The sequence below is a fragment of the Rhizopus microsporus genome, assembly GCF_002708625.1.
Source record: "Rhizopus microsporus ATCC 52813 unplaced genomic scaffold scaffold_1, whole genome shotgun sequence".
NCBI lineage: Eukaryota > Fungi > Mucoromycota > Mucoromycetes > Mucorales > Rhizopodaceae > Rhizopus > Rhizopus microsporus.
This window is the reverse complement of record NW_019671916.1, coordinates 990,463-1,005,648: the sequence shown is the minus strand read 5'-3', so window position 1 is coordinate 1,005,648 and position 15,186 is coordinate 990,463. Positions and strand designations below refer to the sequence as shown.

The 15,186-nt window shown below is 37.0% G+C and overlaps 6 protein-coding genes across 6 annotated transcripts; 3 read left to right on the top strand and 3 right to left on the bottom strand.

The window, feature by feature from the left end:
* Positions 1–3,226: 3,226 nt before the first annotated feature.
* Positions 3,227–4,678, bottom strand: RHIMIDRAFT_310051 (uncharacterized protein; the record flags this gene model as incomplete). The annotated part of the gene is made up of 9 exons (XM_023614619.1): positions 3,227–3,302; positions 3,362–3,501; positions 3,556–3,691; positions 3,749–3,888; positions 3,943–4,052; positions 4,107–4,253; positions 4,312–4,483; positions 4,541–4,598; positions 4,660–4,678. 9 exons carry the CDS (start codon positions 4,676–4,678, stop codon positions 3,277–3,279), a joined length of 948 nt encoding a protein of 315 aa, XP_023471002.1. The 3' UTR covers positions 3,227–3,276.
* A 319-nt stretch (positions 4,679–4,997) lies between these two features.
* On the top strand, positions 4,998–5,342 carry RHIMIDRAFT_195416 (60S ribosomal protein L22; the record flags this gene model as incomplete). Its single annotated transcript, XM_023606038.1, has 1 exon — positions 4,998–5,342. One exon carries the CDS (start codon positions 4,998–5,000, stop codon positions 5,340–5,342), a length of 345 nt encoding a protein of 114 aa, XP_023471001.1.
* A 1,684-nt stretch (positions 5,343–7,026) lies between these two features.
* On the top strand, positions 7,027–9,146 carry RHIMIDRAFT_253609 (uncharacterized protein; the record flags this gene model as incomplete). The annotated part of the gene is made up of 2 exons (XM_023611033.1): positions 7,027–7,275; positions 7,333–9,146. Coding segments are annotated over exons 1-2 (1,892 nt in total), but the record flags the coding sequence as incomplete, so codon positions are not given.
* Positions 9,147–9,924: 778 nt separating this feature from the next.
* On the top strand, positions 9,925–11,175 carry RHIMIDRAFT_232721 (metal-dependent protein hydrolase; the record flags this gene model as incomplete). The annotated part of the gene is made up of 6 exons (XM_023607800.1): positions 9,925–9,933; positions 9,989–10,020; positions 10,067–10,226; positions 10,284–10,351; positions 10,409–10,496; positions 10,546–11,175. 6 exons carry the CDS (start codon positions 9,925–9,927, stop codon positions 11,173–11,175), a joined length of 987 nt encoding a protein of 328 aa, XP_023470999.1.
* A 1,143-nt stretch (positions 11,176–12,318) lies between these two features.
* Positions 12,319–12,580, bottom strand: RHIMIDRAFT_182735 (Bromodomain-containing protein; the record flags this gene model as incomplete). The annotated part of the gene is made up of 2 exons (XM_023605810.1): positions 12,319–12,405; positions 12,455–12,580. Coding segments are annotated over 2 exons (213 nt in total), but the record flags the coding sequence as incomplete, so codon positions are not given.
* A 904-nt stretch (positions 12,581–13,484) lies between these two features.
* On the bottom strand, positions 13,485–14,274 carry RHIMIDRAFT_192301 (uncharacterized protein; the record flags this gene model as incomplete). The annotated part of the gene is made up of 3 exons (XM_023605965.1): positions 13,485–13,972; positions 14,029–14,148; positions 14,217–14,274. Coding segments are annotated over 3 exons (666 nt in total), but the record flags the coding sequence as incomplete, so codon positions are not given.
* Between the last annotated feature and the right edge of the window lie 912 nt (positions 14,275–15,186).

The window sequence follows — 15,186 nt, the reverse complement described above, 5'->3', positions numbered from 1 at the left end:
GAGTCTCTTGACGATTAGCTGGATTATCCGAAGCTTTGGCTGAACTAAGAACACCTGCAGCGACATTGCTCATCATATCTTGTGAGTTGGCACCCTTTAAAAAAAATGCGTTAGGAAATATATATATTAATTATCAGTTAGCAAACACTTACAGGTAACGTGCTTGCCCGTCGAGAATGCTCAAGGCCAGTAAGAGGCATATCCACTTGCGGGGGATGTGAAGATTCAGGAACATTTGTTGCACTACCAATGGATTTTCCTACGTTATCAGTGTCCAGGCGTGGGGTTGTAGAGAAGGACTCTATTGATTGTGATAAAGACTTTTGCAAATCATCCATAGTTGATTGCAGCGAATTTGGAGCCAAGTCTTCCTTATGCTGAATAACACTAGTTTCTGGAGATGTAAAAAGACCAGGTGTTTGCGGCTTACCAGGAGCATGTGTTGCTTTTGGCAGTTCATTTGCACTCACATCTCGAGCAAGAGAGGCAGCGACAGGTGCAATATGGCCCGAGGATACGGGAGCGGTTTCGCGAGGGAATTCTTCTTGTTCAAGATCAACCTCATTTTCCTTTGGCTTTGGAGTAACAATTGGACCAATATCAGCATTCGCATTGCTTTCAAGAATCTTTTCCAATGGCTGTGAAAGTTCAGAAGTAAGAGGTTCTACAGCATGTGAGCCACTACCAGTTTTGACAGAATCATCAGGATTTGCATTGTTTGTACTTTGCTCTTGAGCATTGGCTTCAGAGCTGTTGTGGTTTGTATTGGTAGCTCCACTTGCTAGACCACCAAGACTGCCAGTTACTTTTTTCAAATTGGACTGAAGCCAGCCTTCTCCTTCATTTGACGAATCATGGGATTGGGATGTATCTGTATTCTGAATATCACGATCTTTTTCATCTGTAGATCCAGTATTTTTATATCCGGTGAGAGAACCAATGCTTTCCATGACATTTTCTTTTATATGTCCAAGATCAGGTAACATTGATGTTGCACTACTTTGCTGTTGATCTTCAGCAGTATCTCCGTTATTGCTTTTTCCAGAGGTATTTGTAAGAGAATTGAGTGTTCCCAGTGCATTTGACTTTAATGAGCTAAGCGTAGAGGTAACTTTATTCACTGGTGAGATGTTCTTGGAGTCGCTTGAGTTCTGATTCTGATCGTCGTCATTTACTGAGGGCTCTTCATTGTTGATATTATCCAAGTCACCAGGATGTGATGTAGTAGAACCAGGTGTATTTACTAAGGCGCTTTTTATCTCATGCATAGGCGAAGAGGAACTATGAGACATCTTTTTTTGGGCAGCTTCCATCAAGTCATTAGAGGGTTCTATAGCTACTTGATCATTAACCACAGGAGGCAGGGAGTGAGCGGTATCATCAACAATTACTTTTTCCACTCTATTATTAGAAGCCATAGGAATTTCGTTAGTGTCTTGTCGAGTAACGCCATGCTGGATATCATTGTCAACTTTCTTTTCGATATTGGAAAGCGCCTCTGAGGATATAACGTCATCGTTATGCTCTCCATTATAAGCTCCTTGTACATTAACGCTTTCAGTCACAGGATTCACAGGCAACGGATGAAAGTCGGTATGGTGTTCATCTTCATGCAACACTTCTGCCTTTCGTTTTTCAGCATCATCATAGTCATCATGGTTATCATCACCCTTTAGAGCATCGGAATTACTGCCATAAGAAAGCCCAGCACCAGTAAAGATGCCGTCTCCGTTTCTTGTTCTTTCTTTTCCTGAGCGATAGGCTTGAGAATGAATATCCATACTATGATGTTTTGTACCAAAGGCCGGTTCTCTGTCGCTATTATCGGCCACATTAGGGTATGAGGCATTACCAAATGAAGCCTTCTTTCCAGTTAATGCATCAATTGAGTTATTTTCATATGGCCTGTTTAGGTTCTTCTGTTCATTTATGTTGGTTGGTTTTACAGCATGCGTAGGAACTGCAGTAGCTACATCATTAGACAAGACATTGTTTCCTGGATCAAAAGAATCACTACCAAATACAAAAGATCCGGGCATAATATCAGTGCTTGATTTGGAGGCATCATCCATCGTTCCTACAACGTATAAGATATATGTACAGATACATACAACTAATACTTACTAGGTACTTCTTGTCCACGTAATGTACTTGGTTGTTCTGCTGAATGATAATCTGTCATTTCTTATTGATATACCAAATATTTTTCGCTGATAATTATAAAGAATTAAGAAAAAAAAAAACTCTCAAACTCAAGTTGGAGTTCTTTTATGTCTATCATGTTTTCACAATGACGCAACTTTTTGAAATCGGAAAAGTTGAGATTATTAAAGTGACATCCATCTTGTATATGATAAACAATGTAATCTGCAAAAATGATGTCTTTACTGTTTGATTTAATAATAAATGACAAAGTGCACTTGGTATTTCTCTTTTACACACTATGACGCATGACGTTAGTAACTTGATTGAAATACTAATACTAATCTTACAAGATTCCAGTGGTTTATGAATACATTTACATTGATCATAATTCTCCCCCTTTTTGTAGAGGTTGGCATGAATATAAAGCTGATATGCATGTTCAATTTGGCATGTCATAGGAGTGACATATTTTGTGAAACACTCTGCTTATTTTTATCTAAAAAAGGAAAGGACTACCACTGCATAATTTAGGAACGTTGAGTTAAGCTGCATGAACAAGCAGGCACGATAAGTAGAATAGAGTCCACACCAAAAACACATTTTATATCAGAATAACAGTAAATCTAAAACAAGTATCGCCTCCACATTATAACTCACTGTACTATTTTCTTATTGGCACAAAAAACCCTGAATTTCCTGGTAATAAGTCCAATAAGCCTAACTTCCAATCATCCTCCAGAACTTGGTCCGTCTATAGTATCCACGTTATTATTCAGTGCTTAAGTATAATCTCTAGAGTTGAATCTATTGTTAATATATATATATATAGTAAACTATCATCTCTTTATTCTCTTTACTTTATTTCGAATAAAGATACATACAGTCTCATTCTACTTTTACCTTATCTGATTTTTGGTTCAATTATGATTTATTGCAATCACCCATTATGAAGACGTACTAGAGATCGACTTCAAAGGCTTACAGCTCTTGTGAACTTGAGATTTCTTAAGTCGTTTATATACACACACGCATTGGAAAGAATATATGTCATTATAAGAACAAGCGATAAATAAAAGATAGAGTCATAATTTTTCTCTTTAATAAGGCATTTTATTATGATTTAAAACACATTTAGAGTTGGTGCACCATTCCTGTTTCTGAGAAAAAAAATATTACCAGTTAGCCATGATAGTGGATCATTGACTTTATTTTTTACCATCAAGTCCATTATAGTAAAACCAGTTTTGAATAGGAAGCTCCATAGCAGAGAGTGTTCGCAGTACATCTTGAGCTAGTATACCACCAACAATGGCTGCAACAGGTGATATCTCTGTGTTATGCATTTGGCATACATTTCTATAAAATAATAGCTAAGAAAGTGAAAGTCATCGATTTCTTTTTGCATCTAACCTTAGTAAGTTTTCATCCAATACGTTCGAGTCAGCAATTCCCATCTGTTGGAGATACTCTCTCTTATTTTCAATTAATTCAGCAACTTCTGCTTGTGAAGGAAAATGGTGATGTTCTTTTTGATATCTTAACAAGACTAATATGTGTTGCATATTAAATTAACCTATCTGACATATATTTCAAAAGCACATACTATGCATAACAAGAGCCATAGGTGAGATTCTCTTCCTCAATGCTTTAGGCGATATGCTTGACCAGTCTTTTGATAAAGATACATCCAAGCTTGCAAAATGTTCAGTATGTGTAATTTTTCCTGATGAATTCTTTGCGTTTCTAATATTGTATGTTTGAGTGTATAGGTTTAACTTGTTATAGTATTCTACTTACTGAATAAAAGTGTATTCAGTTAAATCGCAAAATATATAGCCAAACCATCCAAAGGCATCTGCTGCATAAAACGGTCTTTTAACATTTCTTCGCAATTGATCAATGCGAGCCTTCATATATGCACATTAGTCTTCTTCTTTTGACGAATCATGCGTTTATCCTACCATTGTTTGATAGTTTGAACGGAATAAACAAACGATATCAAATGGTTCAAAGAAATCATCAGGCTTTTGCGTGACATTTTGCTTGTCAACAACAACGCGTACTCTAGGATTAAGCGCTTGAAGAGAGGAGACTGATGCTTCAGCTCTCTAGAAGTAATCAACTAGTCGTAAGTTATTTTGCTCAAGATAGGAAATGGATGCTTACATTCTTGCCTATATCATCCTCATCTAAAAAGAACTGTGCACCTAAATCCTCTTCTTTTACTTCTTCGTGATCGAGCAGTGTGATACTGGCGGCACCAGCTAAAGCCAAGTTTTTGCAAACTTCATTACTTAATGCACAGATTCCAATGATGAGAATGCTAGCTTTTCCGATCCTTGAAGAAAATTGTTGTCAAAAGAAAAAACAATCGTAGTCTTTGCCTTAAATTTACCGTTGTTGAGCATCGAGACCCCACAATCTGATCTGTCTGTCATAAATTGCAGCTTCATCTTTTTGAAAATGACACCTGTTAACATTCTTTTTGATAATTCAGAAAACACGCGCGCAAACCTGTTGAAATTACAGACATTTGAAAAAAGCAATAGATGCTTTACTTTTTTAAAAATCAGTTTAATAAACGTCACTCAGACAAAGTAAGCAGATGTTAATAAACTTTAGATAACTGTAGGCCTCGACATTTAGCTCTTAATTGTTATTGTCATGACTTAATACGGCTGCAATCTATATCGAAAGCTCACAAGGCTTGGAGATTTGTTTTCTGTATTGACAGAAATTGATTTTTGACAGAGTAACAAGGGAGTTTTAAACAACTGATGTTGGCTTAAAAACTTTTTTTTTCTCTCTCTTCCAATAAGGTAACAAAAATGGCTACTGTAAAGGCACCTCCTATGGCATTTAAGAAGTACAAGTTCGTTATTGACTGTTCTGGTCCTGCTAATGACAAGATCTTTGATGCTGCTGCTTTCGAAAAGTACCTCCATGACCGCATCAAGGTTGACGGCCGTACCAACAACCTCGGTGATGCCATTGCCATCTCTCGCTCTGCTGACAACAAGATCACTGTTGTTGCCAACATTCCCTTCTCCAAGCGTTACCTCAAGTACCTTACCAAGAAGTTCTTGAAGAAGAACCAAATCCGCGACTGGCTTCGTGTCATTGCCACTGACAAGCAAACCTTCCAACTTCGCTACTTCAACATTGCTAACGACGCAGAATCTGAAGACGAAGAATAAATGCTATCTTTTTAAATCAATAAAACTTGCTTTATAATATGCATTTGTTAAAATATAATACCTGAAAAGTCGAGATCTATTTTTGATGACCCGCGCAACGATGCATAAATGGTAAACACATTTTTTACTCGTAAGCCAAGGATGCTTGATGGTGATAATCCTTGAATATAGCAAACAGGTTAAGATTTATCATTAATGCATTTTAATAAACAGCATGGTATGACATTCTAAGTTAATGAACGAATATTCAAACGTAAGACTCTGTAAAAAATTGTGTTGTCTGCTTAAAACTCGACTATAAATCTCAATAGTGTGTGCGCATAAAATAGTATTAAAAAGTAGAGCGTAGAAATGGTTTGATCAAAGAAATAAGCATTTTGATGTATTTTTTTAGGTGACAGCGAGTAGAATTCAATATGTAAAGAAAACTGATGGCAAGAAATGATTAGTAGATGATAACCTTATTATTAAGTAAAGCCTTTCTCCAAGAATAACCGAGTAGTACGATAAAAATATGAGTCATATGCTATGAAGCATGCCCCGATTTATGATCGAAAGCTACTTACTGTGGCATAATTGTTATGTCCCAGATGATTGTAATATTAAAAGATATCGAGAAGAGAGGAACAAAAGATAAAAGCGGAAAAGATGGTATTGGTCGCCCTAATCAATAGATTAAAAAAGAGTATAACGTAATAATCTTGAAATGATTTGCGTGCATTTGATCACTCTTTCCCATAAAATGGGAAGGAAGCTACTATTGACTGCAGTGTTCCTAATATGGAATTTTTCATTTCTTTTGTGTGAATAAATAATGTCCGAAAATTCGGCAATAGTTTTTATTACTTCAAAATGATACAAAAGAGAATACATAAAAGCAATGTTCAAGGTTTGATCCAAGGATGCAGATCACATAATACCTCTTCAAGTTAATTCTTGGTCAATGCTTCTAGACACTTATAATTATGTGTCACTTGATTTGTTCCGCAGCAGTTTCTATTTATGTTAATGACATTAATGTGATCTGTAAGCATGGCCGCGGATCAGCAAAGAGTCACCAAAACCTTATTCAACTTGCCATTATGAGTAACACAGAGGGCTGTTTTCTTGGAAATAACTGCAAGGTCTATTTAAAGTACGCGTCAATAATAGTTCCACGGAGCTAATGGGCAGTTGTCAAAATTTAGTTGGCGAGCTATGCAATAGTCAAATGCATTATTAATCAATAGCATTTATGCATCTCTAGCAGTTCTTAACTGTCAAAGGTTCTCCTTGAGTATAAAGATGGACAAAAGCAGTTGAAGCATGACCAGAACAAACAAAACAATATCGTGATTGAAGCCTAAATAAGCAAAAAATTGTTATTCACAAACAGTCATCTTGTACCAAGAATAATCTTCTGGTAGTACTTATGACGCAAATTCGTTATCACTAGCCATTCAGTGTGCAATTATGGCTACACAAGCCTTTCGGTTGGCTAATATCTACCCATGGATGTGAGATTGTCATGGTAACAAGGTTGCACAACTGATTTTGTAACAACTTTGATTCATACCGGCCCATAATATTTTGATCTGACGCATACTGAGACCTTTGATTATTCATCAAAGTGACGGGCAAGTTTATATGGCATGTATATAAAGCTACTTCTCCTTTTCTCTCTATCTCTCTCACTCTCTCTTCGTTTTTATCCTATACTTTATTGTATTATTTATATCCTCCTTCTTTATAATGCTTAATTCTGAATCTACAGCTATATATAAGAAAGACGTCCTTCGTGTTATACTTGATGAGCCCAGACTATTTCTTGAAGAGTCCTTAGGCTCTACCTTAATTCGTGGTGAAGTGATTGTCAATTTTCCAAAAGATACCCCTATACAAGGTCCAATTGAGCTTGTATTTGAAGGAACACAGCGTTTTCATACTTGGCCAGGTACATTTATAAATATATAAACCATTTCCCTTTATACTAAGTGTTCCTTTATTATAGAAATCATGCGAGGTAGATCACTGGGTAACCCTATTGAAACTAAACTCCAAGTTATCGAACTCTCTTTACTACCGCCAAACTCCAAAGGAATTATGCCTGCAGGAATACAACGATTTCCTTTCGAATTCCCAATCCCGGCTTCTTTACCAGCAAGTACGTTTATCCGAGATCGAATCGAAATCTTTTATCAAGTCATTGCCACAATCCGTCGTTCAGCGCGTCTAGATCACTCGGGTCATACAAATCCTTTGAATTGGATAGAAAAAGTTCGCAATACTGGTCTCAAAAAGAAATATACACACAGCGCATCGCTAAGAATTGTTCGACCTATACAATCGTTTATAAACGAAGGCGCATCCGAACAAGATACGACAGCAGTTCCCTCGCCTTTACCAACACCCTCGAATGAACCTGGATCTCAGGATGACTCACAGCAAACACCCAGCTCTGATACATCTTCTTCAAACGACAATAGAGCATCTACAGGGAGTCAAATGAGCTTAGCATGGAATCGTCGAGACTTGAGCGAATACCAAGGCTTTGATGAACAATACAATCAATTTACATTCTCTTTGGCCGGAAGAACTATCAGCAATTTCAATCAACCTGCAGAAAAATTACGAAGCGTTCATGGCATTAGATATAAGATGAGTGTGGATCGTACAGCCCTTGTTTTAGGCACAAGTATCGGCGTTGAGCTTATGATTGAACCCACAGTTCGCAAAGTGAAATTAAAGTCTATTCTATTAAAAATTTCTGAAAACAGGCTATATACAATGAAGATTCCTGCAGATCATTCATGGGATTCCCGGTTACCTGAAACAAGAAAATATAACGAAGGCGTCAAGATGATTTTGAAGTGGGCTTACAATTTTGAGGCTGAAGATGAAGAACTGGGAATGAAAAACGTGGCAAATGTAGATACCTGTGTCGGCTGCAAGTTTGTGCATCAACGTTCTGAAGACAGTACAAAAGTAGCTTATTTTGATCCACCTTCGCCTGGAGATCCCTCTACAAAGCTATTCCTAACAAATGGAGCAAGCAGTAAGAGCTCAAGTACAAAGCCATGTCGCATAAAAGAAGTCGAAAACTACAACACCAATTCCTCTGGCCAGAAAAAGCTGGTGAACTTGAAGGAAATTGATCAACCTATCAAACCTGGTGAATACTTTGGTGGTCGTTTTGTTATGCCTATGCCGGATTGTGACAGCATACTGCACCCTAGCATGACATATGACTCTGTAAAGATCAGTCACTGGCTACAGTTATCAGTCACTCTTGAATGTGATAACGAAACCTTCAATATCGATCTAGACTCTCCTATGCAAATGTTGGACTGCCGATTGGTTGCTGCTGATGATGAAAATCAAACGATTTTGCCTCCTCCTCCTACTTATCAAGAACAAGAAGCAAACTCCTTACAACAGAATTTTTATACTGCAAGCACATTTTGGGAACAACGTGAGCCTATCACAAGTGTCTCTGGCTGGGGCGACTGCCAACCTTGTCCTTGCGAAATTCGAAAAATGCAAAAGGGAAAGAACAAGCAAGACAAGTCAAAGAGAACTTCAGGGAGCATGTCTCTCATGTCATCATCAAGTCAGGCTAAACCCCCAAAGGACGATAATGACGCCGACTCTTATTCTTCTCGATTTTTGCCTGAATGGGGCCCTCCTCCTTGTTATTCTGATTAGGGATTTAAACTTACATCTCACTCCTTTCTTTTTTATTCTCTACTATGTGTATGTATATTCTACAAACTTATTTATTTTCCCTTTTTATCTCCTTTATCAACATTTTTATGTAAATAGAATACGTTTAATATTTAATGATGTCAATAATAAAGTATACCATTCAGTCCTTGATAACCAAATCTTTTTTCTTCTCCTTTTTTTCATCAAGCTATTCCTTGCTTACCTCCTTAAAGAATAACCTCTCTCCTGTTTCTAATAAGCAATAAAAGAAACTCTTTACAATGGTAAACTTTACTCTCTCTCTCTCTTTTTCTAGATTATAAACTTAGGCAATATGACAAACAAATTCTCTTTGACGATCGTATTCTTCATTTTAATTGTATCAACAGCGTCATGCTTCCAAACGAACAAGGATATTATCGAGAAACAAAGGTTAGAAAAGAGAGATTGTGATTTCTCTTGCATAAATCAGGGTCATTGCGATGAAACTTGCAACAACGCTGCGAATGAAATGTTGTTAGCCGTCTGTCACGGAGGAAAATGTTATTGTGGCTATGTACCAAGCTAATTCATCGTTTTGTTTTACAATAAATCAATCTGTACCTTTTCCTCATTCATCTAGTCGATATCAATAAACCTCTTTTCTTATGCCTTTCTATCAGCTCAAGCAATGATTTTTCTTCTCCTTATAAACACATCCTCCCTCTAGTGAACTATGGCTTTGATATGTTTCCCAACACCTTGATTTTTCTAAACTCTGGATTTAACTGGCGTGTATGGATTAACAAAACAGGAAAGGCGCGGTGAAATTTGACAGTCGCTTTGACTGAAATTTATTTTATAAAGGATGATGATTTTTAAAAATCTTTTCAAGCATAAACTTACATTACTCAATTCTATGCCCAAGGTATTGATCATATAGTGTCTTGCTTGAGCGTCGCAATAACAGCTTCAAATCATAGATCATCGGAACACACAGCGGTCACTTTCATTGGTATGTTTATATTTCATTTACATAGATCACGTCTAATGATCACTAGTGATGAAGCCTTAGCAGTTGCCCTTTTAAAGAGAACTGAAGAGTTTAAAGATGCCACATTAGTTCGTACACGTGACCCTAAAAAGCTCGAAGAGTGCGATGTTGTCATTGATGTTGGAGGTGTGTATGATCCTTCTGCCCATCGATATGATCATCACCAGGTAATCAGTAGAATCAAAAAAATGGATTCAATCAACTAACGAGAATAATAATAATAGCGCGGATTCACAGAGACTTTCGATGATAAGCATGCCACTAAGCTTAGTTCTGCTGGTTTAGTATACAAGTAGGTCAACAGTAGTGCATAAGTGAAGCTGTTAATTTACCCTTCTTTTTATTATAGACACTTTGGAAGAGAAGTTGTCGGCTCAGTCCTTGGAAGTGATGTTTCTGCTGAAGATGCTGAAAAAATTTATCTCAAGACCTATGATGTAAATATAAAAAGGATAATATCAGTGCTTGAAATTAACAATTTATTAGTGTTTTGTAGAAGCTCTTGATGCTAATGATAACGGCGTTAGTGCATACCCTAGTAGCATTACGCCTCTATTCAAAGAAAGTCCTACAAGTCTTCCAAGCAGAGTTGCTAGTCTGAATCCTGCCTGGAACCAAACTGCCACTGATGCTGACATTGATGCTTGCTTCCTCAAAGCCTCTGAAATGGCAGGCACAGAATTGATAGATTACGTTACAAGACTCAAATCAATTTGGTTACCCGCTCGTACTCTTGTAGTAGAAGCACTTGATAGAGCAGATGAAGTCCACTCATCTGGCCGTGTGATTGCTTTGGAACGTGCATGTCCATGGAAAGAGCACTTGTTTGATCTCGAAAGTGAACGTGGTTTGACAAATGGAAAGGAAATTCTGTATGTACTTTATCCTGAAAGTAATCCTGAAGGAAATTGGAGAATACAATGTGTTCCTACTCGTCTTGAGGGCTTTGAAAATAGAAAAAGCTTACCTGAAGCCTGGAGAGGTGTTCGTGACGAAGAGCTTAGTCGTCTTTCAGGTGTTGATAACTGTATTTTTGTGCATGCTGCAGGCTTTATTGGCGGCAACAAGACACGTGAAGGCGCTTACAAAATGGCAAAGTTAGCCTTAGAATTGTAAATGATCCAATAAAACTAATCATATAAAGCGTGATCTTGAATGGTAGAAAACACTGTACTTTTTTATTTTGAAAAAACCAAGTTTAAGAAAGGTAGCGGATCAATATGCTTCAATTTACAAGCGTGTTGATATCCCTTTTTGATTTCATTAATTCTGTAAGTCTTTTTTGTTCTTTTCGCTTTCAGCAACATCTTCATATCAATCTCTTTGTTTCCAAGTGGTTCAATATCTAGTTTATTAATCCAACCCCTATAAAATATGGTAAGTAATTTGTAAAGTTTACAAGACATAAACGTACCATGTATGTAAGTCGCTCACAGCAAAGAACTTGACTAGTACTTTATTTTTATAAGCAGGCCTTGACTTTAGAATTAGCACATTATCTGGTATATCTTGATGTTTTCGTTCGTCAATTATCTAGAAAAAAAAATTAACAAACACCATAAAATGAATACCACTTACACATACTTGTGCAGGATGAGCAGGAAAGCCAGGTACTCGTGCCCAAACTATTTCTTTATCTTTATATTGTAGTTTTAGTTGTATAGAGGCCAATGGCTTTACATGTTTTAAGCTTGTCTTTTTATCTTTTGATCTACCAATGCTTTTCTTTTGATGATCTATTTTTAAAAGTTCAGGTCCAGCTTTCTTCTTTAAAATGCTTGAGTCGGTTGATTTTCTTTCAATAGTATTCTTTGATATAGAAAACGACCTTAACGAACGTTTTTTCTCATTTGCTCTGCTTCTGGTAAGACGAGGTGCAACAGAGGGTTGTATTCCAGGCGCTACTTTCCGTTTCTTAACAGGGGCGTCATCACAACTAGCTGGTCGACGCTTTCTATTTAGTTTTTGCGGTTCTAGCATTGCCTCATTAGAGCCATGCCTTTGATATATAGTATTCTCATTCTCGTCAGTGGTATTATGTTTCTCAGTCAAGTCATGGTCTTGTTTTTCCTTTGTATCATTTTCCTCATTTGTCAATGAAGTCGATTCGATACCATGATTTTCTTTTTCAATTCGGCTGGGCTCTCTTCCAAATGCGAATATATCTGGATCAATTGGCGTGTCTAAAAAGCCAGTTTGGCGGTCAATTTCCAGAGCATCATAGGCTTCCTTGGCTTTTGCTATTAAGGAATCTGAAGCTTTCTGCAGACGCTGAGCGAGTTTATAATAAGAGGTATCTGGTCTATTGTACGTCATGCAGTTTTTCCAAATTAAAGATATATCACGCTAGGATAGTCATTATGCCAGTTTGTATACATTGTTAAAATAGACTTACTTCAAATGTATCAAAATCTGTATAAAAGTGACATGTTAATCTTTTCAAGACCTCTGAAAATGACATTGGTTCCTGAATAATGTCATTGTAGCCTGGTGCTACATCTTCAGTGACAGGATACTTGAATATATCTTTCTTATCTAATCTAAGTGTAAATTTAGCTATCAATAGACCATAACTTGCAAATAATGCTTACTCCATTAAGCGATAAACTAGAGGTTTGAGTATATATTCGACTGGATATAATATTAGTTCCAAATATGCCTTCTGCTTGTACATCCTTTCTAGCTTTTGCTTTTCTCTTTTTTGAACCTGTTCTGTCAATATCCTAACCTTCTCCAAATCCTCCCTAAGTTTTACTATAGACTATTATAACTTATTAGTCCATCCATTCTGAGACGATCTAAATGTTAATAATGCTTACAGAAGCTTTTTGAACAGATTTTAATGCAGGTTCCTTTGTCTGATGATTTAAAGCAGCTCGAGGCTAAAGAAACAATGTTATTACTGCTTAAAAAACAAAGAGAATACTTACTTCAAGATGTAATCGTTTAAGCAAAGGAGTTCCTCTTTTTGATTCTCGCTTTAGAGACCAATAGCAGCAAATTGTTTTTATCATCAAAGACTTTCTACGTAATCCCTTTGATTCTCGAATACATTTTAAGCTTTCCAGTTTACGAATTAAACATTCTGGTGCAACTGGGCCATGTGAGTCGAACCGTTGATAGTGAGCGCATGCAGTCTTGGAAACTGTAAAGAACTGCGCTAAAGAGTATTGCGGTCCATCTACATGTTTTTTCTTTTTGCCATCTTCATCTTCAAAAGGTCTGTTACAATCACAAGGCTCTGATTCTTCATCGATATATCTTGCATGCGGCATATGCTGTGTTCTTCTATGTTTCTTTTTTGAAAACCATTGTTGTGCTGCTACAATACTTTTGTCAACATCTATTCGTTCTTTGTACTCTTTTGGAGTGTGTCTATCACAGTATGCCTTTAAGACAGCATCTTCCTGATGACAGTTGTGTATTTTTGTTTTCATATACAATCTAGCCCAACGAGCACATGTTACATGAAAAGCTGTAAAGCAGTGCTTGTTGTCACACTGAATACAGGCACCTTGACGTTGGCGACAGATATAGCAAGTCAACTTCCATCTACTCTTGGGAATATTACCAATTCCATCTATAGGCTCCATATAGACACTATTTCCCAGACAGACCTCGGGTATCCACATGGCGCATAATAAGTGACCCCACTGGTTTGTCGTAGTCTGCTTGAATGCTCCTCCCTCAATAGGACAGAACAAACAGGACACTGGCTTCTCTGGTGAAACCATGCATTTTCTACAGAGCCACTGCCCATTAGGAACGTACGGGATACCATAGCAATCTTGATGAACTGCCAAATTGCACCCTTCACAAGACACAATGACATTATTGCTTTCATATTGCTCATTGCTACAAATGGCACATCTTGGGTCATGGTCGGCTTGGCTGCGGTTATTTTTAGATAAGTCTTTTACCTATATAAAGCTCTTTTGTTAATAACAATAAAAAAAAATGGGCATTTACATACAAGATCAAACCACATTTTTTCTAGACGATCCATGATGCTTTCAAATAAATCAGCACTGATCTCTCCTAGACTTTCTTTCTTTCGCTCATTATTGAGCATTCGAAGCCAAACTTCATCTACACACATACACATGCACGCGATAACTGTCAACATACTGTCTGTGTATTTTGAAGTATAAGCTCACCTTGCTCATCCATATCATACTCTACTGTTGTCATCAATTGACTGTCGGATGGCTCTAATGCGAACAGCGTAAGTTGACCCTTACTAACCAAATGTTGCTAATTAATTGTTGTCACCTATATATTTTATATATTCTTTTTCAGATCTTTTAACAGTGGTTGCCTTATTTGTCGAATTGGATATGGAGCCGATCTTGAAAGAAGGAGTGGGTAATTTTGGCTGTGAATTTAGTATTGTCGTATTGCCTGCGTCTCCATTGATGATGGTGTTTGAATCTGAAAAGCAAGATGTTGATGATTTGGATCTTGTTTCATTGACATCAAATGATTGTGCTGAATGAATGACAACTGTCAAAGGCTCCTTCACATCAAGTTCTGGATGGAAGTCCTTATAAGACCGTTCTTCTCTTGGCTTGTTTTCGACTGAAAGCTTTTCCTTTTGCTGTAATTTCTTTTTCTGCTCTTCAATTGGTAATTGTAATCTCGCTGACTTCTTTTCCTGTTGTTTTATTAAGCGATTATCATCACTAGAGTTCTTTCTAGGTCTGCCACGTCTGCTTGATAACTGCTGAACTGGCTCAATACCGTTAGACATAGAACACACTGAAGTAGTTTTGTTTTAAAAAGGAAGAATCAAATCAGCGCCACCTGTACAACCGTCGTTCCATCGGTCAGTTGTTTAAAAAATTGATCGGATCTTAAAATAGGTTCATTGGGTCAAAATGACTGAGCACTTCCTTAATCGGCTGACAAGGATACCAGCTACAGCTGGTATCAACAACTCGTATAGTGATCATTTCATTATAGTACCCATCTTGTCATTTCTCATCTAAATTTATTATCTTTGGATCAGCAGCTTTCGAAATGGGTTATACAGTCTTTCCGGAAAGTAAATTTTTTTTTTTTGTAAAATGGTATATTTTATTCAAGTACTGCCAGTTAGCTTGTACTTATTAAAGAAAATAATAAAGA